Below are 22,849 nucleotides of genomic sequence, written 5' to 3' on the forward strand. Positions count from 1 at the left end.
ATGTCGGGGCTGCACCTGGCGAAGAGGGGCCGCGAGCACAGGAAGATGGACCTGCAACGGGACTTCACCGTCGCCTCGCCGGCAGAGTTCGTCACCCGCTTCGGGGGCAACTGCGTCATTGAGAAGGTCTTTCCCCTTGCCTTCGCTGGGGGGGTGGGTCATCCCTTTTCACAGCAGCATCCTCAAGCGTGGCCGAAGTCTCCCATGCCCACCAGGCTTGGACCAATGGCAACCCAGAGCTGTTTGTCCCCCAGCTTCACCCACCCTGATGGGCTGGGAGAGGGAAACCCCCCAACACTGCCCTGGCACGGCAGCTGCTTGCAGCAGCTTTGCATGGCAGATGAAAATGAAGGCTGAAGTTCTGTCCTTCGTTAGCCCCAGTGCCAGGCATCAAAGCTGCTCTTAAGGAGCCTCCTGCTCCATCGGCACGTACGACCGACTGTTGCGAAGCACCCAAGTTAACACAGCTGCCCTGCTCTGCTCGCTGCCTGCACCATCCGCTGCCATCCCTTGGGGCCATATGCCCAGCCTGGCATCCCAGCAGCAAGGAGAGGTTTCATCCTGACACCCTGCACCCCCATCCCCCCAGGTCCTCATCGCCAACAATGGCATCGCTGCCGTCAAGTGCATGCGCTCCATCCGCCGGTGGGCCTACGAGATGTTCCGAAATGAGCGTGCGATTCGGTTCGTGGTCATGGTCACCCCCGAAGACCTCAAGGCTAATGCAGGTAATTCCTAAAAAATCCCAACGAGGGAAGTTCTGCACCCTGGGGCTGAGCTGGGGCAGCGTGGATGCCACCTGGGATGTAGGGGCTCTGCACAGCGTGGGGTCACACGCTTTCCTCCTGTGCAGCCAGATCCAGGAGTAAAATGATCCCCCCTCTCCAGCTACCCTTGGACAGCGGATTTGGGGATGGGATGCAAGTGGGGTGCAGGTTGGGGGGCTTGCTCCCACCACCAGCATGTGCTGTCTTGCAGAGTACATCAAGATGGCAGATCACTATGTGCCCGTCCCCGGGGGAGCCAACAACAACAACTACGCCAATGTCGAGCTGATTGTGGACATTTCCAAACGGATCCCAGTCCAGGTAGCAGCCACTCCCAGGGCTTCCTGCCTCTTTGCTGGGGGAAGCTGCTAGGGCAGAGGGGCGCGCAGAAATGGGGTGACGTCCCTCCGTGCGGAGGAGCTGGGCATGACGCTGCCGCCAGCAGGAGGATGCCCGTGCAGGGAGGTAACGGCTCGCACTGCTCCTTCTCCTGTGCCAGGCGGTGTGGGCTGGCTGGGGACATGCCTCGGAAAACCCCAAGCTGCCGGAGCTGCTGCAGAAAAATGGGATAGCTTTCCTAGGTAAGGTCTCGCCGCCTTCCCTCTGCCGGAGGGAGCAGTGGGCATCGGGCTAGTGTGTGCACGCGTGCTCACTCCGCAGGGATGCTGCACTGGGCAATGCCCGTTTCATGGGTCTGGCACGTCCACTCTGCGGTGTGACAGTGCCCAGGCTGGTTTCCTGGAGCTGTCCCGGGAATCCTGCTATTTTCTGGGGTTTCCCTCTAATGCTGATGCAGCATTCATGGAGGAACGTTGGGTGGGAACAGACCTTGTGGGCTTCCCAGCCAGGGGACAGCCTGGGCTCCCCTTGGAGAAGGGTCGAGCTCCATCCTGAAATGGGCAGTGAATTTCGGGAGGTTTCCCGTGCTCCCACTCTTTGCAGAAGGGCTGATGGTGCTGGCTTGGTGGGGAGCAGCTTTCTGCAGCATCTGTGCAATGGGGCTGGGCTGGCTGGTCAGGCTGGCTCAGCTCATCCCCTCCCTCTCTGTCTGAAGGACCCCCCAGCCATGCCATGTCGGCACTGGGGGACAAAGTCGCCTCCACCATTGTGGCTCAGACGGTCCAGATCCCCACACTGCCGTGGAGCGGGAGTGGTAAGTGCCTCCTCCCCAGCCCCGCACACCCCTCCTGTTCCCCCGTTTCTCTCCTCCCTGCCTCTCCTTCTCCTCCAAAGCAAGCACCAGGGCTGGGGTCCCCAGCCCAGCTGGCTGCAGTTACTGGGGAGCCCACAGCAGCCGACCAGCTCTGGCTCAGGCAGAGGGTTTTTTGGGGGTGTGGTGCATGGAAACGGGGGAAATGGCATGTGCCATCTTGGGGTCCCCACTCCCTGGGCACAGCCAGCGTGCCACACCAGCCATGCCACCCCAGCAGTGACCATAGCCCTGACCGCGCCTGCAGGTCTGGTGGCCCAGTGGTCCGAGGAGGACCAGAAGCATCAGCAGATGATCAGCATCCCCCTCGAGACGTACAGACAGGGCTGTGTGAAGGATGTGGAGGAAGGTTTGGAGGTAAAGCTGAGTCCGTGGGCAGCTGGTTGTCTCTTGTCCACCATCATTTCTCCTCAGAACCTGCGTGCCATGGTCCTTTTGGCTTCCCAGCACACATGACAGTGATGCAAGGCAGTTTCAGTAGCAGTTTGTCCCTCTGCATGGATGTGTGGCCCGGGGCAATCCAGGGCAATCCTGCTCAGCAGCGCATGGGGATGGGGCAGGGTGGACTGTCAGGGTGATGGGTTGGGGTCCAAAGCACTTTGGTCACTGCAGTCCTTGACCCGCCTCAGGTGGCCAAGAGGATCGGCTACCCTCTGATGATCAAGGCAGCAGAAGGTGGCGGGGGCAAAGGCATCCGAAAAGTGGAGGCAGTGGAGGAGTTTGGCACCTGCTTTCGGCAGGTGAGAGGTGCCGGGACCCCCCAGCCCCCTCCCCAGCCCTGTCCCCTCTAGGGGCACACAGCAGGGTCCTGCTCCCACTGCGGGCATCTCGTGCTCCCCACCTGGGCTCACCACAGGTCCTGCCTCCATCCTGGAGTGAATTTTGGGGGTGTGATACCAGAACACGACCCTTTTCCTCGCTACAGGTGCAGGCAGAGGCGCCTGGATCTGCCATCTTCCTGATGAAGCTGGCAGAGCGCGCACGGCACCTGGAGGTGCAGGTGCTGGCAGATGGGTATGGCAACGCCATCTCCCTCTTCGGCCGTGACTGCTCCATCCAGCGCAGGCACCAGAAGATCATCGAGGAGGCACCCGTCACCATCGCGGCACCCTCCGTCATCGAGGTGATGGAGCAGGTGGGTGGCCCTGGTCTTAGGGCAGCACGAGGTTTTAGTCAGAACATGGTCTGGTCCTCTGGTCTTTGTTGGGTTTGTTGTGGGTTTTGGCACCTGAAGCTGCTAAGGAAAGGAGGGACCCCCCGAGCTGAGCAGGGAGCCCCAGCCCTGCTTGTTCCCTTGGGTCCATGCAAGGATGCTTTGCTCGGGACACCCCGACCCTGCTGTGGTGAACAGGGGGTCGTTACTCCCCGCGGCGGTTCCACCCTGTCCTGCAGTGTGCGATCCGCCTGGCCCAGATGGTGGGCTACGTGAGCACGGGCACCGTTGAGTACCTCTACGGTGAGGACGGGATCTTCTACTTCCTCGAGCTGAACCCACGCCTGCAAGTGGAGCACCCTTGCACAGAGATGATCGCAGATGTGAACCTTCCTGCTGCCCAGCTGCAGGTACCTGAGTGCACATGGGTGGCTTTGAGCTGTATTAGATGAAGCAGTTTTGTAATTTAGGGAGAGGTGCTGGGCAGGAGGCTGTGGGGTGCAGGTGGAAGCAGTACAGCATCCCTACCTTGCCTGGGAGCAGCTGCCTGCAGCATGGTGCTTCTTCCCCTCACTCTACCTTCAGACCATCTAGTGATTTCTCCCGTAATTTCGATGCTCAAGTCTTGCTCCGGCAGCTAAAGCCCTCCTCGTTTCTCATGCAGATTGCAATGGGCATCCCCTTGCACAGGATAAAAGACATCCGGGTGCTGTACGGGGAGAGCCCCTGGGGTGAAACGCCCATCTGCTTCTGCAGCCCCACCAACGCCCCCGTGCCCAGGGGTCACGTCATCGCCGCCCGGATCACCAGCGAGAACCCTGAGGAGGTGAGCCAGCAGGACAGGCTCTTGTGCACCGGCCCCGCACGTGGGGACCCTGCGACTTGTGGCGTTGCACTGGGCACGGTCCTCTCTACAGTCGGACATTGTGGGTATTGAACCCACTGGATCGATGAGATCCATGTGCACAGCCAGCACGGGGTCCCCTGTTTACGCTGCGTGAGTCTCAAGCCTGGTTGCTCCACGTCTTCTGCTCTGTCTTCACCCAGGGTTTCAAGCCCAGCTCGGGGACGGTGCAGGAGCTGAACTTTCGCAGCAGTAAGAACGTCTGGGGGTACTTCAGTGTGGCAGCGGCTGGAGGGCTCCACGAATTTGCTGATTCCCAGTTTGGGCACTGCTTCTCATGGGGAGAGAACCGGGAGGAGGCCATCTCGTGAGTGTGGTGGGATGGGGTGGAGAGCAGGTGTCCCTGGGAAGGCTGGCAGTTGGTGCATGAGCTGGGAGAAGTGGCTTTTATCGGACAGGACCAGAACAGTGCCCTTGGTTGTGCTGCGGACACTGGCCAAAGCCAGTTTCCATGCTGCGGTGGTGTTACCACCCAGTTCATCCACCTCATCCTGAAGGACACATTGTAGTGATCTGCTGAGCAGGTGCTTAGCGCCAGTGAGCAGCAATGTTCATTCAGTAATTGAGCAACGTGTAACGAGTCTGTTTGGGGTATTTAAGTGTTTTATTAAGTCAGCACTGACTGTAGGGCTGTTTCATCCAGGCATGCGGATGCCCAGGGCTTGGGTGCTCACCACCCTGGTCCCTGTGGCTCCCCGGGTTCCTCTGCTGAAAGCCAAGCGTATCCTCGTTGGTTGTTAGCGGAGGGTTTTGCTCCCCCAAAGGAACATGGTGGTCGCCCTGAAAGAGCTGTCTATCCGTGGGGATTTCCGCACCACAGTGGAGTATCTGATTAAGCTGCTGGAGACAGAGAGCTTCCAGAACAACGAGATAGACACCAGCTGGCTGGACCATCTGATCGCCGAGAAAGTGCAGGTAGGGCAGACGGGCCCCTCCGAGGTCACTGCTCCTTTCCTTGGTGTAAGACCCAAACCCTGTTATTTTCCCCCCCCGCCCAGGCAGAGAAGCCAGACACGATGCTGGGTGTCGTCTGCGGCGCCCTGAACGTGGCGGATGCTGCCTTCAGGACGTGCATGACTGACTTCTTGCACTCGCTGGAGAGGTGCGGGGCTTGGCCGTGCGGGGAGCATGGGGGGCACAGGCAGTGCACGTCCTAAAAGACAGCAAGCATGGAGAGCAGAGTGTTGCTCTCCCTGGGCCATCGTCCTTGCCGCTTTTCCTGCAAAATCTTTGCAAATGTGGAGGCTGTAGGGCTGTGGCAGCCGAAATACAGGAATATCTGCCGTGACTCACAGCTCCGGCTTCTCAGCTATTGCTTTATCGGGAGGAGGGAAAAAGTTTTACGTGGTTGGGAAAACAGCTTTCAAGGGAAAGCGGCTTGGCTGAACGCAGCTTGCTTTTGTTTTTGCACTTGAATGTCAAGGTTATTCCTCCAGCCTTGGAGGACACCTGGGGCTCTCTCCTGCACCCTTATCGGAGCATGCTTTGCCAGTGGCTGGCCTGCTTCCAGATGCATTTTTATAAGGTGCTCACGTGGGTCATTTAAAGCAGATGCTTTTTCCCCTTCGGTCACCTTCGCGTCCTCCGACGGTCAGCTCAGAGCCCACGCGGCGCGATGCCAGCAGCACCGCTGACATCTGGCACATTTGGCTCCTCGCCGGCGCGCCAGACCAGCAGGACTTGGGGTGCCCTGAGCCGTCTGCTGTGTTTCAGGGGGCAGGTGCTGCCGGCAGCCTCCTTGCTGAACATCGTCGATGTGGAGCTCATCTATGAAGGTGTGAAGTACATTCTCCAGGTGAGGGCTGGGCCACGCTCCTTCCAAACCAGTTGCAGTGCTTCTCACGGGGACAGGGATGTGTGCTCTTGTCCTGAAGGAGAAAGGTGCCATAAATATGAGGTTGTCCTTTAAAAATGTGCAACATAAAACATGAGGTTAATAACCTCATTTTAACTAGGCAGACAATTTCTTACACCCTGCTGCCTTGAATTTCAAAAAGGACCTTTATTCTTGCGTTTAAACCCAGTTAGCTGACCTTCCTGCAAAAACTCCCTACTCATAATGAAAGCAGCAGGTGAGCCGTGAGTTAAGCCGCCTCCGGGCTGCGAGTTGAACCAGCTCTTCGGTGCAGCCTGAGGTTGCTGCCTCCTGCCCTCCCCGGCACAACTCCATCCCATGGCAGCATGCTGCTCCTGCACTGGCCCGTGCACCAAACGTGCAGAGATGCTCCTCACCCCCCCACCATTCCTCCCAGCCCCCAGAAAAGCCGTGGCACATGTGTCGGGGGGTTGCACTGCGAGTTCTCCCCGGCTGCCCCCCGCAGGTTGCTCGCCAGTCCCTGACGACATACGTGATCATCATGAACAGCACCCACATAGAGATAGATGTGCACCGGCTGAACGACGGCGGGCTGCTGCTCTCCTACGACAGCAACAGCTACACCACCTACATGAAGGAGGAGATTGACAGGTACCTCCTTGCTGGGTCCCAACCGGCTCTCCCCACTGCCCGACAGCTGGCTGGCGAGACCTTTCCCTCTCCTTAAGATATCGGATCACCATCGGCAACAAAACGTGTGACTTCGAGAAGGAGAAGGACCCAACAGTGCTGCGCTCACCCTCTGCGGGGAAGCTGCTGCAGTACACAGTGGAAGATGGTGGCCACGTGGCCGAGGGGAATGTTTTTGCGGAGATTGAGGTGAGTTTTGCAGAAGAGCCTGCAGGAGCTCGGTTCCCGCGATCCTGGTGGACAGCAAAGATGAAACCCACCAATGCTACCGTGATGCTCAAGGTGCTCTGCAGCAGGTGGGAGCTCCTGTCTTGGTGACAGTTTCACTCATCCTCACCCAGGTGATGAAAATCATCATGACGCTGATGGTGGAGGAGGCCGGGCGGGTGCACTATGTCAAGCGGCCAGGTGCGCAGCTGGAAGTGGGTTGCGTCATAGCCCGGCTCGAGCTGGACGATCCCACCAAAGTAAAGCCTGTGAGTCCGCTGGGGGCCAGCCAGCCTGTTGTTCCCTCCTGTCCCCTCCCGAGGAGCATCCCACAGGACACCGAGGATGCTCGCTGGGGGACAAAACAGAGGAGCTGCCCCCACTGGGGCATCAGCAGGGCTGTGTCCCCGTGCTGGCACAGGGTGGCACCTACATGGCCATGCCGCATCCCTGTCATGGTTTAAGAAGAAAATTAGCTCCATCCCAGCCAAACCAGGACAGTCCCCCAGCCAGCTGTGCTGGAGTGGCTGCTCCGTGTGCCGCAGCATTGCTCTGCGTGAGCAGCCCGTGAGTGCTTACTCAGCGCGCAGAGGCTCGCACGTGTCTGCAGTGTGTCTGTAACACTCGGCATCTCCAATTTTTCTACATTGTTTTCATTATGGGGCACTGGCAGGGACATGAAGCTGTACGTTAGGTGCTTCCCCTATATCTAACCCAAAGCAGACGCTGGAGGGGTTGTGCAGGTTTCTCTGGGACAGCCACAGCTCTTGGGGGGGCTCTGTCCCACATTGGCAAGGACCTGGGCCAACCCACCTCTCATGCTCTCTCCAGGCACAGCCATTCATGGGGGGGCTCCCGGCCCAGCAGACCCTCCCCATCACAGGTGAGAAGCAGCACCAGGTTCTCCGCAATGTGTTAGACAATCTCACCAACATCATGAACGGGTACTGCCTGCCCGAGCCCTACTTCAGCACCAAGGTGGGTGCCTGGGTGTCCGGCTCCCTTGGCTCGTGTTTGCCACGGTGGCGAGACGGGCAGTGCACCGGTGGGCACGGGCAGCACCAGCTTCTGCTCCCGGCAGGTGAAGGAGTGGGTGACACAGCTGATGAATACCCTGCGGGATCCCTCCCTGCCCCTCTTGGAGCTGCAGGAGATCATGACAAGCATCTCGGGAAGAATCCCCCTCTCGGTGGAGAAGTCGATCCGGAAGGTGATGGCGCAGTACGCCAGCAACATCACCTCCGTGCTCTGCCGCTTCCCCAGCCAGCAGGTAAGCGGCACGGGGGATGCGCGCCCCGGCTCGGCCTTCAGTTCTTTTTTGGCTGGGGCTAGTTAGGAGTGTCTGCCTGTGTTTGTCCTACCAAGAGATATATAAAAAATTAAATGAGTGAGGGAAACATTTGTGGGTTTATGCTTGCGTTTTTACGCTTGCATTTTTATGCTTTTTAAAATATTTTTATATACCTGGGTTTTATATTTGCGTTTCATATTTCTGTTTCCATATTTATTGGTTGCTTCGCATTTTTCTCTTGCGGGGGGGAACCCCAAACAAAATGCAGCAGCCCTGTCCCCACACACGCCAGGGAGCTGGCAGTCCTGTGGCCATGCTAGCCCCGAGCTGCTCTGCGCCCTGTGCCCTCTCCCTGCAGATCGCCAACGTGCTGGACACCCATGCGGCTACGCTGCAGAGGAAGGCTGAGCGGGAGGTCTTCTTCATGAACACGCAGAGCTTGGTGCAGCTGGTGCAGAGGTGAGCCCCCGCACCGCCTGTGACCCCCCCCCGGTCCCCCTCTTGCCACCACATCCTTGTGGCACGCTGGGCTTGCTGCTCCCCAGGTACCGCAGCGGCATCCGTGGCTACATGAAGGCAGTGGTGCTGGACTTGCTACGGCGCTACCTGCAAGTGGAGACACAGTTCCAGCATGGTGAGGGCTCGGGGGCTCCCCACTGGGGTCTGTGAGGCTCTTGGGGGAGTCTGCAGGGCTCACCATGCTCTGCCCTACAGCTCACTATGACAAGTGTGTCATCAGCCTGCGGGAGCAGTGCAAACCTGACATGACCCCCGTGCTGGAAAGCATCTTCTCTCATGCCCAGGTGGCAAAGAAGAACCTGTTGGTGACCATGTTAATTGTGAGTACAGCCCTGAGACACCAGAAGTAAGGACTGATGGTGGGGGAAACGCAACTTCTGCCTTGCTGTGGGATGGGACATGGCTGTGGGTGGCTGTCACATCTGTGCTTTCCCCTTGAAAGGGGGCAGACACCTGAGAAACCACTTTTCTGCTCCTCTGTTTAAAGCATCCCCAGGGATTGGGTTTTGCATTCAAGTGTCCATTCCTGCCTTGTTAGCAGGACTTTATCTCCCCTCTGTAGTGCTGCATTGCTGTGCCTGATTCAAAGAGCAACATTTTGCCTATTTTAGTGCCTTGGCTCTTGTCCCTGCTGCCCGTGCGGGGCTGGGGGTGCAGAATGAAGCCATCCCGCAGCAAGGGGCCCGAGCCGAGCTGTGGTGGTGTGTGCATTGCAGGACCAGCTGTGTGGCCATGACTCCACGCTGACGGATGAGCTGATGGCCATCCTCCACGAGCTGACACAGCTCAGCAAGACCGAGCACTCCAAAGTGGCACTGAGAGCCCGGCAGGTCAGCAAGTGCTGCGCTGTGTCGTCCCCATCCCTGTCCCCATCCTTGTCCCTGTCCCCCATGCTCCCAGCTGTCTCTTCTCATGCAGGTGCTCATCGCCTCTCACCTGCCCTCCTACGAGCTGCGGCACAACCAAGTAGAGTCCATTTTCCTTTCTGCTATCAACATGTACGGACACGAGTACTGCCCTGAGAACCTGAAGGTTGGGAATTGCGTGTTTTTCCATGAAGGGTGGCTTTGGTCAGGTCTAGCTGCAAGCAGCTCGGCCTTAAAAATAGCCAAAAAAGCAATCAAAGCCCTGCTGCAGTGTCGGTGCCTGTGTGAGGCAGAAGAGCGTGTGCACCCTATTGCAGCCAGCCCCCATTCCCTGCTTTTCACCCCACTTGGTGGGGGACTGACATGTGGGTCCATGTCTGGTTCTGGCAGTGTCCCTGTGGTGGGCTGGGTGTTCCATGGCACTGCGCTCCTGTACAGCCCCACATGGAGGGACCTCTCTGGAACATGCCTCCCCAATCCTGCCATGGGGCAAAGGGGTCCCACTTCATCCTTGCCCTAAATTTTGCTTTCTTCCCCCAGAAACTGATCCTTTCAGAAACCACCATCTTCGATGTTCTTCCTGCCTTCTTCTACCACAGCAACCAGGTGGTGCGCATGGCAGCGCTGGAGGTGAGGGCTTTGGGGGGGCCCATGGGGGGCACACAAGCTCTGTGGGGGGGCCTGGATGCGTGCAGTGGGAACGGGGGCACGGCGGTACCTCCTGCCACCCCCCTCCCAGGTGTACGTGCGGCGTGGGTACATCGCCTACGAGCTGAACAGCCTGCAGCACCGGCAGCTCTCGGATGGCACCTGCCTGGTGGAGTTCCAGTTCATGCTGCCCTCCTCCCACCCAAACAGGTACGGGGGCCCCTGCACGCCTGGCCCGCTCCCTTGGACACGGTCCTTTTTGCAAAGCTATTTGGTTTGTATCATCTCCCCCATGCAAAACGTGGGGACCCTCAGCGGGAACTGCCTGCCGTGCTCTCCCTTTGCCGGTGGAGCAGGATGAGCCCTCTCCTCGTTAGGGTCCCATGTGGGACCTGGGTGGTCCCTGTCGGACTCAAGAGCGCTGCCTCCACCCCTTGGTGGAGGGTGATGGCTGCCTTGCTCCCCTGCGCAGGATGTCCATCCCCATCAGCATCTCTAACCCTGACCTGGACCGGCACAGCACCGAGCTCTTCATGGACAGTGGCTTTTGTCCCCCGAGCCAGCGGATGGGAGCTATGGTGGCCTTCGACAGATTTGAGGATTTCACAAGGTGGGGGTGTAGGAACACACCTGGCTGGTCGTGCGTGTGCCTTTTGGGGGCTGCTGCAGTCGTTAGAGAGCAAAACCGTGGGGAAGAGCCGCAGCTGGCCGGTGCTGGGGGCAGCTCCCGTTCCTCCCACAGCCAGAGGTTGGGACTGGGTATTTTCAGTATGACAGGCACCTGGTGGGAACACAACATGTGCTCTGGGGACATGTGGAGCCTGGGGGAAGCTTGCCTGGCACAGGTTAAGTATCTCTGCTTATTAACAGCACTCAGAGCTGCGTTTCATGGGCTGTGGCTTTGCCATGGGCTGGTGGAGCCCAGCTGAGCCGGTGCATGCCCCCAGCCCACTGCACTGGTTCCTGCATCTCTGCCTCAGCAGGTCCCTGGTGTTGTCGCCCTCGGGCAGGGGGTGGGCATGATGCTCTGACTTGTCACCTCATCCCCACCGTTTGGGCAGGAACTTCAATGAAGTGATCTCTTGCTTCGCCGACCCGCCTTCAGAGAGCGTGCTCTTCAGTGAGGCGCGAGCCACCATCTATGAAGAGGAGGACACCAAGGTGGGCATGATGCCGTTGCTGACCCCCCCAGGTGGTGCCAGGATGGCAGTGATGCTAGTGGTCAGGGTTGACTAGAGGGTTTTGTTGCCAGAACGTCCGTGAGGAGCCAATCCACATCCTCAACATTGCGCTCCGTTGGGCTGACTGCATGGAAGATGAGAAGCTGGTGCCCATCTTCAGAGCCTTTGCCCAGTCCAAGGTCTGTCGCTGGGGCCAGAACCCCTTTTGGCAGATCCTGCCAACCCCAAACCACTGCCTCATCCCCCGCAGTGCTCCCCAAAACGCTGCACCCTGTGGCACCGGCTTGGGTTTTGTTTGCTCCCTTAGTGGAGATGTTTAAACCTTCATGACTGGTGGAGTCTTCTGTTTCCACATAGAAAAATGTCCTTGTTGACTGTGGTCTCCGGAGAATCACGTTTCTCATTGCCCAGCAGGTAAGTGCAGACTGAGCTGCCGCCAGGCAGTGACTTTAGACACGTTGTGCTTCCCTAAAACACCTAGAAATATCTATAAGTACCTTATAGACATAGCACTGAGTGGTGGATGTACCTACTGTGCATCAGGAGCTGGGAATTAATTAATGAGGGATTCAATGAGTGATTTATCTTCTGTATTAGCCTTTATGCTGCTAATGCCTCCGGTAACATGTGGTTCTTGCATGGCTGCACCACAGCTTTAACCTGCCTTTAAAAAGCATCGATTGTTCCCAGCTCTTTTCCCTTTGGGGGAGGAGGAAGCCTGCAAGGCTTTTTTTTTTTTTTTTTTTTTAAATTTTTTGTAACGAGTTCAGTGAAAATTGGAATAATCTTCTGCATGCCAGGATTATTCGCTTTGTGTTCTCCCTCTGCTTTGCTCTAGAGAGAATTCCCGAAGTTTTTCACATTCCGAGCCAGGGACGAGGTAAGAGCTGCAGTGAGCGTGGAGCCTGGCCGGTGCTGGCTGAGGGATGCCTGGCTCACCCCTCCGTGCCACCCCAGTTTGCAGAGGACCGTATCTACCGGCACCTGGAGCCGGCACTCGCCTTCCAGCTGGAGCTGAGCCGCATGCGCAACTTTGACCTGACGGCCATTCCCTGCGCCAACCACAAGATGCATCTCTACCTGGGGGCTGCCAAAGTGCAGGCAGGCGCCGAGACCACCGACTACCGCTTCTTCATCCGCGCCATCGTGCGCCACTCAGACCTCATCACCAAGGCAAGGCAGTGGCGGGTGCCCCGGCTGTGCGGGCAGCGGTGGGTGCGTGTCGGGGGCAGGGGGTGCTCTGGCTGCCTCTGAGCTGCCCGGTGTGCTGCAGGAGGCGTCCTTCGAGTACCTGCAGAATGAGGGTGAGCGGCTGCTCCTGGAAGCGATGGATGAGCTGGAGGTGGCCTTCAACAAAACCGCTGTCCGCACCGACTGCAACCACATCTTCCTCAACTTTGTCCCGACAGTCATCATGGACCCCTCCAAGGTGTGTTTGTCAGTGTGTTGCTGATCTGGGGATGGAGGCTGCATCATCCCTTGTGCTCAGTACCACTGTATGGATGGGCGGTCACCCCCCATGCTCGCTGTCAGACCTGGTCCTATCCACTGCTCACCTGATCCTGGATGGGGGATGGATTCAGCAGCCCCAGAGGCTCCTGCAGCTGCAGGCTGTTTGCTGGGGAGGTGCTGAGATGTCACACTTCGCAATGTTCAGGGCTCTTTGTACAGACTGGGACAAGCAGGCAGGTCACTGGAGGGCACATGGGTGAGACACAGGCTCTTCCCTGGGCAGCAGGAAGTCTGAAGGAGTGGGGCTGTGTCCGTTCAGGAGGATATGGGGCGCTGTCTTTCCCTTCCACCAGTGGAGAGGCTGGATAGCAGCACGAGCCTCCATGGATGGAGAGATGGAGAGAGGGAAGGGGCTTGCCCAAAGCAAATCTGAAATGGCTGTTTGAGGCTGAGATGCAATGGGGCTGCTCCAGCCTTGGCGTTGCGTCTCAAGGACAGGGTTGTCCCCTGGGCTACAGACCCATCTCTTTGCCGTCCCATGCTCAGATCGAGGAGTCGGTGCGGTCCATGGTGATGCGCTACGGCAGCCGCCTCTGGAAGCTGCGTGTCCTGCAGGCTGAGGTGAAGATCAACATCCGCCTGACGCCCACTGCCACCGCCATCCCCATCCGCCTCTTCCTGACCAACGAGTCCGGCTACTACCTGGACATCAGCCTCTACAAGGAAGTGAGGGACTCCAGCACTGGCAGTGTGAGTAACCACAGGCAGTGGCTGCAAGCACGAACCCAACCACCACCACCCACCAGAAACTGTGGGGTGGCTTCTGCAAAACTCCTACTGCTGACCTGTCCCAGAGCCCCCAGGACTGTGCAGCAGTATTCCCAGGACTGTCCCTTTTTCACTCCCCTTCGTGCTGCAGCTAGCTGGGCTCCTTGGAGTGATGCTTTGCTCCAAAATGGTGCTGAGCTCCATCCAGGTGGGCTCCTCGAGGTGTTGCTGGTGTGCAGTTCTAGTGCTGGGAGGTGAGGGTCAGCGTTAGGGTACTACTGGTACTTGCAGCACAGCAGTGTTGCACTCTGTCCCCTCAACAGCAAAGAGTGGGGTGGAAAATCATGTTGGATCAAGTAGAACCACAGCCGTGAGCAACTTGGCCAGGGAAAGCTCAGCAGCGCTCCAGCCCTGTGGGGCTCTTGCACCACAGCACAGCATTCCCTCCCCGCCAGGGAAGGCAGCCAACACTCTGCCCTTCTCTCCAGATCATGTTCCAGTCATATGGGGACAAGCAAGGGCTGCAGCACGGGATGCTCATCAACACCCCGTACGTCACCAAGGACCTGCTGCAGGCCAAGCGGTTCCAGGCGCAGTCCTTGGGCACCACCTACGTGTATGACTTCCCAGAGATGATCAGGCAGGTGAGTCTGGCTGAGCAGAAAGAGGCTCCAAATTATTGAATTTGCTTTCCTTCCTCACCCTCCCCAGGTATTCCCATCTGGGGAAAAGGCTCCTCTCCCCTGAGCTGGCAAATGAGAAAAAGAAAAGAGCTCAAGCCCCAACATTTTTGGTTAGATGAAGTATTTCTAAACTGATTCCTAGCTCTTGCAAACTGCTGTAGTTGCGCTCATGGATAACGTGACCAGAAAGCCCCATGCAAGGAGATCTGCAGCAGGGTGGGGGCTCTGACACCACGTTTTGTTCCCCCCAAGCCCCAGCCTGCTGCAGGAGTGTGTGTCTGTGCCCGGTGATAGCCTCGTGCTTTCAGCTCGTCCTGTGCACGATGTCTCTGCAGGCTCTTTTCAAGCTGTGGGGCTCCTCGGAGCTGTACCCCAAGGACATCCTGACGTACACTGAGCTGGTGCTGGACTCGCAGGGGCAGCTTGTGCAGATGAACAGGGTCCCTGGAGGGAACGAGGTATCGGGGGATGATTTGGGAATGGGGAGAAGCGGGGGGGGAAAGCTGTGCTGCAGCAGGCGGGAGCGGTTGTGTTTAAAGCCTGGGAGATGCTCCTCAAGCAAGCGTTTTGTCTGTTGGTAAATACAGCCTGAAGCCCAGACCCCATTGCTCTGGAAGAGCCTGCCCTGTGACTTTGTGCTGTTTTGGGGTAGGTGGGGATGGTTGCTTTCAAAATGAAGCTGAAGACCCCTGAGTATCCGAAAGGCCGGGACATCGTGCTTATCTGCAACGACATCACGCACAAGATCGGCTCCTTCGGGCCGGAGGAGGACCTGGTCTTCCTGCGGGCCTCCGAGCTGGCACGGTCCGAAGGCATCCCCCGCATCTACATTGCCGCCAACAGCGGCGCCCGCATCGGCTTTGCCGACGAGATAAAACACATGTTCCAGGTGGCCTGGGTGGACCCTGAGGACCCCTACAAGGTGTGTGGGCACCTCTCCTCCTGCTGTCACAGAAAACAACAAGGACTTATCTGGGCAAGGAAGGACCAGAGCTGAACTTGGGCATAAAACTGTGGGATCAGTGTGGGGGCGTGAGCCCAGACCTGCCCCCTGTGCCACAGGGATGGTTCCCTCGGCTCTTCCCAGCAGGGTGGAGATAAAGGTGCCAGTGCTGGTGTGGCTGTTGTGTCCAGCCCTGGCCCCTGAGCTGCTGTTGATGCCTGGGGTGGGTTTGGGTGGGGTTTGGAGAGGGGCCATGTCCCACCGAGTGTGTGCACGGTGGGGCGGGTGTTCTGCAACTCATCCTCCTCCTCTTTATTTTCAGGGATTCAAGTACCTGTACCTGACTCCCCAGGACTACACGAGGATCAGCACCACGAACTCGGTGCACTGTGAGCATGTGGAGGAAGGAGGCGAGTCCAGGTGAGCTCCACTATCCCGGGGGGCATGCAGAGCCACCTCAAGCCCTGCCCTTCATCCCACCAGGATGCAGCTCTCACATCCTGGCTCAGCATCCTGCTGGACTCATTATGCAAGTCAGTGCTTCCCTCTGTCCTGCCCACACCACCATGGCTCTGCTTTCCCCACAGGTATGTCCTCCTGGACATCATTGGGAAGGACAATGGATTTGGGGTGGAAAACCTGAGAGCGGCCGGTACCATCGCTGGGGAGTCCTCTCGCGCTTACGACGAAATAGTGACCATCAGCATGGTACAGCTGCGGGCCTTTCCCTTGCTCCGCTCCTCCCCTCTCTCCTACTTGCTTTTAAGGTCGCCCTGGGGGGAATAAATAACAGGATGCAACAAGTGACTTGGTGCAATCTGAGTGTGCAAACCCCTGCAGAGCATCATTCTCCTGGTGCTCGTGGGCTCTGCTGCAGCCCTTTCCCCCTCTGCTAACCCCATGTCTCCTTGTGTGTGTGCCCAGGTGACCTGTCGTGCCATCGGGATTGGCGCGTACCTGGTGAGGCTGGGCCAGCGTGTCATCCAGGTGGAGAACTCCCACATCATCCTCACTGGTGTCACAGCCCTCAATAAGGTACCGTGCTTCGGCTGCGTGTCCTCCCGCGGCACTGTCCCTCACGCCACCGCCTGCGTGGGCTCCTTCCTGGTTCCATGGGAAGAGGTGGCAGTTCCCTGCGCATCACCTCATGGGACCTGTCTGGAGGAGCTGCAGGGGAGCTGCAACTGTGCTTGTCTCACCGAGAAGTGGCAGAATGCCACCCTGCAGCTGTTTGGTATTGCTTTAGGGGCTAGTTCAAGGCGCATTGCTCCTGGGGTGGGGGTGGCATGGCAGAGCTGCCATGGGGACTGTTTGGCTCTGGTCCCTGGGGCAGGACCCATCTCTGGGCAAAATCACACTGGGTTGAGCTGATCTGAAACCTACTTAGCTAAACCGATGCACTTATCTAAAGCAGGATGCCTCTGCCTGGTAGACAGAGGTGGAAATTCAGCCTCAAACCAGAGAGAACGTGCCTGTACAGAGGTTTGACCTAACAGAGCAAGGAGCAGCTCCTGTGTTAGCAGAGACTGATCTGCGTTTCTGTTAACAATTCTGCCTAGGTGTTGGGACGTGAAGTTTATACATCCAATAACCAGCTGGGAGGTGTGCAGATCATGCACAATAACGGTGTTTCCCATGTCACTGTCCCAGATGACTTTGAGGGGGTCTACACCATCCTGCAGTGGCTCTCGTACATGCCCAAGGTAGGAGGATGCTGCAGGTTTGCTGTGTGGGGTGTTAGCCCATACCTGGCTGGTGACCTCCCCTTCGGGGCTCTGCCTTGCAGGATAACCAGAGCCCGGTGCCCATCACTGCCATAAGTGACCCCATTGACAGAGAAATTGATTTTTTCCCTTCCAAAGTCCCCTACGATCCCAGGTGGATGCTGGCAGGGAGACCCCATCCAAGTAAGCGAGGGCAACCCAAGACCTCTGCAGCAATGCTCCCAAATGTGGGTGCAAACCCCCGTGATCCTGGTGCAGAAGGTGCTTTTTGTTGTGGGTTGGTGCAGAGGGAGCCCTCCGGTGCTCACTGTTGTGCCGCTCTGCTTTTTCCTGTGCTGTGCAGCTCTCAAGGGGACCTGGCAGAGTGGCTTCTTCGACCAGGGCAGCTTTCTGGAGATCATGAGGCCGTGGGCTCAGACAGTTGTGGTCGGCAGAGCAAGGTACTGCCAGGAGCAGGGGATGGAGCCCCAGGGCAGAGGGTGACACGGGGAGCCTGGCCACACGCACTCCACTCGAGCCCTGGCTGTGGCACTGCTTTTGGGATGGTGGAGGGGGAACACCTTTCTGGTGGGGCTGGGGTGCAGCATGGAGGGGATCTGGCCTCTGCTGAGACCACCCTGCCTTGCTGCAGGCTGGGAGGTCTCCCTGTGGGTGTCATCGCCGTTGAGACCCGCACCGTGGAGGTGACGATACCTGCGGACCCCGCCAACCCAGAGTCAGAGGCAAAGGTGCGTGGGGAGACCCTAGTGTGGCCAAGCGGCAGCCAGGAGGAGGGCAGAGCAGGGAGAAAGCTTAGCGTAATCCTCTGACGTGTCTTGGTTTTCCTGAAAGACTGGTGGGGTGAAGGGTGCTCAGTCGGTTTGTTCTCTTTCAGCTCTTTCACACTGTGTGCTGCCAACCTGCCAGCGCAGTGTGCCGGGAATCACCGGTGCGCGTTTCAGCGCTGCTGCTCACTTGTTTTTCCAGATAGTCCAGCAGGCAGGGCAGGTCTGGTTTCCAGATTCTGCTTTTAAAACAGCCCAGGCCATTCGGGACTTCAACCGGGAGCATCTCCCGCTGATGATCTTCGCCAACTGGCGAGGCTTCTCCAGCGGCATGAAAGGTACCTCTGCTTGGAATGCCCAGATCGCCGTGCTGTGACATACTGCCAGCACTCCTGCCACCCCACAGGGTCCTGGGATGACCCAGCCCACCAGGGTCCTGCCCACACCACTCCAGGATGTGGGATCAGGCTGGGGAGGTGATGGGGCATGGCCAGGACCCAGGTCCCAGGGCTCGGTGCCTTCCTGCTGGGCTGGTTTTGGGATGCTTTTTTGGACTCTCCAATGGAGGAGGTGGCTTCGGGCAGCTAGGAGGAGGCAAGGGGCAATAACCTGGCCCATGGCAGGCAGGGCACCCAGCCGCTGAGTCCCTTTGGCTTTCAGACATGTACAACCAAATGCTGAAGTTCGGCGCCTTCATTGTCGATAGCCTCCGGGATTTTAAGCAACCTGTCCTGGTCTACATCCCACCGCATGCGGAGCTGCGGGGAGGCTCCTGGGTGGTCATCGACTCCACCATCAACCCCCTGTATGTGGAGCTCTACGCAGACAAGGAGAGCAGGTCAGCACCCAAAACACGTGTGCATCCTCCACAGCCCGTGTGCGGAGAAATGTGAGCCAGTGCATGGGTCTGCAGAGTCATAGTCCTGCTGGCGGGGACCTCCTGGTTGCTCGAGATGTGTATTTTTTACCCTTTAGTTAGTCAAAGACATCAGCTAAAAGTTCCAAGGGCTCTTAGAGAGCAGTATGGCCGGTATCTCCTTGGGGATAATCCTCCTGTGTCCAGCAAAGAAGAGTAAACCATGGTTCTGGGGGCCAGGAGGTCTTTTCTCTAACCTGAACTAATGCACATTGGAGCAAGCTGTAAGGAGTGAGAAGATAGACAAGAATTCCAGACTGGAAACGAAACCCTTTTAGGTCTCCCTAAGTCTTAGAAGAAAGAGTTGCCTGGGCCTCTTGTCGCAGGATTTATTCTCACCTGCAGACCAGTCCCTGCTTTAGCAAACTTTCCTTCCAGGGGAGGAATTTTGGAGCCTGGAGGAACAGTGGAGATCAAGTTCAGAAAGAAAGATTTGGTAAAGACCATGAGAAGGATTGATACGGTCTATGGCAAGCTCGTTGAACAGCTGGGTAAGGGAATGATGTTCTGGCTTGTGGGCACTGGTAGAAATAAGTTAAAATGTGAGGCTCAGACACCATGGTGGCAACCATCGGGAAATCCTTTAACGGTCCTCTGTGGAAATTCTTTATGCCTTTTCTGATGGTGGAGCCTGCCAAGAGGATGTGGTGGTACTTTCAAACACCTGTATCTCCTGGGAGCTCCATAAATGGTGCTGGACAGTCCTCCCATGGAGTTTTGAGGTGAAGGATGGTGATGGCCGTGCTGAATCAGTACCTAGTGAGACAGCACACCGTCACTACAGAGTGCTCAGAGGCTGCCTTTAATGCGCTGGTCTCTCAGCTCCTGCCTGCAGCGAGTGATGGGGCTGTGTTGAGAGGTCCTTGCCCCCATGCCCCTCCACCCTGCTAAAGCACGGTCCCACAAAGTCCTTGCAAATGCCACCTCCCACCTCTCTGGCGGCAGGCACCCAGCATGGCGCAGCCCCTCCGTGGCCATGGCCTTCTGTGGCTGGGCTCTGGGGAGGGGTGTAAATGTGCCACAGCAAAGGGACATGACGCTGGGTGCCCCGTCCCCTGGTGCAGGTGGCAGAGGTAGGAGCACAGAAAGGAGCCCTGACCCCATGGTGGCCTGCGGGTCCCAACACAGGGGTGGTGGGTGAGCTGCTCAGCATGGCATGTCCCACAGGGACCCCCGAGCTGTCCGAGGCGCAGCGCAGGGAGCTGGAGCAGCAGCTCAAGGCCCGGGAGGAGCTCCTCCTACCCATCTACTACCAGGTGGCTGTGCACTTCGCTGACCTGCACGACACCCCGGGCCGCATGCAGGAGAAAGGTGTCATCACGGTGAGCCAGGGCGTCGGTGGGAAGGGGCTTGGCACAGGGAGTTCTGCAGTGGCAGCACGAAGGTGGGAGGCAAAGTCCCTTCCTGGGGGTCTGGGCTGCAGCTCCGTGTGCCGTTCCTGCCCTGGGTGCTGCTCTCAGCCCAGCAGAGCTGCCTTCAAACCCACCAGTGTGAGTGGTGGGGGAGCAGTCACTGCACATCAGGTTGTCTTCTTTCTGTAAAGACGAGCCCAGGCTCTGCCCCCATTTCTGCAGGATATCCTGGAGTGGAAGAACGCCCGCACCTTCCTCTACTGGCGGCTGCGACGGCTGCTGCTGGAGGAGGTGGTGAGGGCGGAGGTCTTGAAGGCAAACAGCGAGCTGAGCCACATCCACATTCAGTCCATGCTACGGCGCTGGTTCATGGAGACAGAAGGAGCCACCAAGGTACCCCCAATCCCAGCTTCCTGAGGCATCCCTGCAGCCAGGGGGTCTCGAGGGCTGTCACCTTGCTCTCCCGTTGGCTGTGCCCCCCTGGAGGGTCTAAACATGCAATGGGAATTGCCATTCTGCAGCCCATGCCAGGCTGGGTGGCCAAGCAGCCCTGAGGCTGGGGCTGTCTCTTCAAATCGGGTGACTTCAGTCGGGTGCTGGTGCTCAGTGGTAGCAAGGTGGCTCCCAAATAAACATTTTCTACCATCAGGTAGGGCTTTCCAGGGCAGAAGAGAGACTTGGGGCCTTTGCATCGGCGCTACTCTCAAATGCAGTTGCCGTGACACACACATTGCCATGTCAGTCCTGTGCTTGCTGAGCTGGGAAGCGAGGGCATGCAAAGGAAACATGTTTTGCCTTAACTTTTTGCATTTTAAACAGTCCACGAAGGTTTCCTGCGTTTCAATTACTAGACTGAATTTTTTACCCAGTGGCTGTGACATGGGAGTGGGGGAGCGGGCCATGCCGTGCTGTGCCATATATGCAGGACTGAGAAGAAATATCCCATTGCCTGGTTCTGTCATGGGAGGAAAAAGCCTGATATTACAGCAGAAAGTGGGGGGGGCTCAGGCCGTGCAAGCAGCAGGACCCCCTGCCCACGGTGCTGCTCTCCCTAGGGCTACCTCTGGGACAACAACCAGGTGGTGGTGGAGTGGCTGGAGAAGCACATGCAAGAGAATGATGGCACCCGGTCGGCCATCTGGGAGAACATCAAGTACCTGAAGCGGGACTACGTGCTCAAGCACATCCGGAGGTGAGCGTCTGTGGGAGCTGGGATGCGCGTGGTGATGCGGTCCCCCAGGTTGGGGACAGCAGATGGTGGAGGTGAGGCGGCTCTTGCTTCAGCCTCCAAGGTAGCCATGTTATCCTGTCTGCCTTGCAGTTTGATCCAAGCCAACCCCGAGGTGGCCATGGACTGCGTCATCCAGACAGCCCAGCACATCACCCGTGCGCAGAAGGCCCAGGTTGCCCATCTCCTGTCGACAGTGGATAATGACAGCCCTCCTTGAGCTGGTGGCCAGCGGCGTGCAGGGCAATCGCCGTGGAGCAGGACATGCTTCTACTCACAGGCCAGACCTCATCTCCCCACCTGGTTCCTCAGCCATTGAACTGATGCCTTCAACTCTTACCCGTGTGCCTAAATAAGAGTGCCGGTGTTTGTATTTTAAGCTGTGAAGATGGTGTTGCCATCCGTGCAAAGTTCCCTCTGGCACTGGGGCTGTTTGTCAGAGGGGCAGCTTGGCAGAAAAACTTGTCCTGACCCAAGTCTGGAGTCTGGACCTGGTGCAGAAGTTGGTTTTAAACAGAATCTAAAATCTTTTGATGTGTTTTAATCACAAGCCCTGGTCTTAGCCTTTAAAGCAGGCACCAGTGTCAGATGTATCTCATGAGACGGGACGGAGCTGGAAGTACGAACTGGCCGAGGCACCACAGGCGAGCAGGATGAGGGAGGAGGTGTCCCTATGGCCGTGTTGAGGCTGAGCAGGCACTGGCACAAGGAAATGTAAACCCTTCTTCAGAAGCAGTCCCAAAGCGATGTTTTATAAGAAACTCAGGAACTGTGAGAAGCAATTTGCCTCATCCTTCCCCTTGTTGGGGAACAATCTGTAGATGTCACTATGAGTAGCTGGTGGTCCAGAAAAGACATCAGTGACCGTGCTGGGAGCTGTTGAAGCAAGAACATCAATGGACCCACCATGGTTTCACTGACCCAACTGTTCCTCTTGCCTGTCTCATGTCCTTTCTGGCTTCTGCCACCACTCCTCTGGGTGCTTTCAGCCTGCAGAGAACAGAAAGGAGGGGAACACGGCTCTAGGTGCTCCTGCCCCAGCAACCTGGCTCCTCTGCTGAAGCACAGGAGCCAGGGTGAACTGTCTGCTCAGACCTGTACCTTGCTTCTCAGGTGGTCTTTAATCAGCTTGGGTCATGGAGGGACAATTTATGTGTTTTCCAGTGCCTCTGGCCGTGCCAGTGCATCATTTCACCGGCACAGGCTTGGCTTTGGCTGGCAAAGGGGGAGGCAGGCTGGCGATGGAAGGTGGGACACCTGGTGCAAGTGCAGTGCTGGTATTGCCGCGGTGTGGAGGTGTTGGACACCTCCTTGGTTATGCCTGGGCTGGGGGGTCTCACCAGGGTCCGTGGGGGATGTCTCCCTGTCCTGGGGATGGGGGTGGAAAGGGTGTTAGGAGATGCTTTCTGGTTTGCAAGGTGTCACTGCACGTTGTGAGGGAAGGGGGTGCTGATGCTTGCCGTACAGGAGCCAAACCACCACCAATAAAGTGAGCACCGTTCCGAAGGAAGTTCTCCTGACCTCTCTTGCCTTTTATCTTTGTATAACGCAGCGGGTCCGAGAAGGGGACGGTGCCTCTGCTGCCATGCAGCCCCCTCCCTGCAGCACCGCGAGTGCCTTGGTGCAGGGCAGCTCCTAGCATCCCTCCTGCCCATGCCTGCCCTAACGCAGGGCTCCTTCACGCGTTGAGCTGCAAAGATTTTCAGGAGCAGGGTGACCGCAGAGAGAAAGAGTTTGTACTGTAAATATCTGCAAACTCTGACTCTC

The 22,849-nt window shown here is 57.7% G+C and overlaps 1 protein-coding gene across 1 annotated transcript; it reads left to right on the forward strand.

Moving 5' to 3' along the window:
- ACACB (acetyl-CoA carboxylase beta) lies at positions 1-22,566 on the forward strand. The gene is made up of 51 exons (XM_056326549.1): positions 1-126; positions 590-728; positions 979-1,088; positions 1,267-1,348; positions 1,822-1,920; positions 2,225-2,334; positions 2,607-2,717; positions 2,903-3,112; positions 3,370-3,540; positions 3,795-3,956; positions 4,178-4,341; positions 4,799-4,949; positions 5,033-5,136; positions 5,748-5,829; positions 6,356-6,501; positions 6,579-6,729; positions 6,882-7,016; positions 7,579-7,725; positions 7,829-8,017; positions 8,397-8,497; positions 8,584-8,672; positions 8,753-8,877; positions 9,274-9,387; positions 9,476-9,589; positions 9,964-10,053; positions 10,163-10,281; positions 10,544-10,681; positions 11,133-11,232; positions 11,324-11,431; positions 11,610-11,666; positions 12,091-12,132; positions 12,210-12,425; positions 12,526-12,681; positions 13,251-13,454; positions 13,961-14,116; positions 14,491-14,613; positions 14,808-15,077; positions 15,421-15,518; positions 15,686-15,806; positions 16,023-16,133; positions 16,658-16,801; positions 16,885-17,005; positions 17,166-17,262; positions 17,454-17,550; positions 17,789-17,924; positions 18,247-18,424; positions 18,881-18,993; positions 19,670-19,824; positions 20,077-20,247; positions 20,910-21,046; positions 21,176-22,566. The coding sequence occupies exons 1-51, from the start codon at positions 1-3 to the stop codon at positions 21,300-21,302; spliced, it is 6,717 nt and encodes a 2,238-aa protein (XP_056182524.1). The 3' UTR covers positions 21,303-22,566.
- Positions 22,567-22,849: the final 283 nt, after the last annotated feature.

The sequence above is a fragment of the Falco biarmicus genome, chromosome 1 (assembly GCF_023638135.1).
Source record: "Falco biarmicus isolate bFalBia1 chromosome 1, bFalBia1.pri, whole genome shotgun sequence".
In the NCBI taxonomy this organism is placed as follows: Eukaryota; Metazoa; Chordata; class Aves; order Falconiformes; family Falconidae; genus Falco; species Falco biarmicus.

Excerpts from the sequence above, each read along its gene's own strand:
- ACACB (XM_056326549.1), top strand. The coding sequence starts at position 1 with ATGTCGGGGCTGCACCTGGCGAAGAGGGGCCGCGAGCACAGGAAGATG. Across the intron at positions 4,342-4,798 it reads AACCGGGAGGAGGCCATCTC|GAACATGGTGGTCGCCCTGA; the intron begins GTGAGTGTGGTG and ends GCTCCCCCAAAG. Across the intron at positions 12,133-12,209 it reads CATTCCGAGCCAGGGACGAG|TTTGCAGAGGACCGTATCTA; the intron begins GTAAGAGCTGCA and ends GTGCCACCCCAG.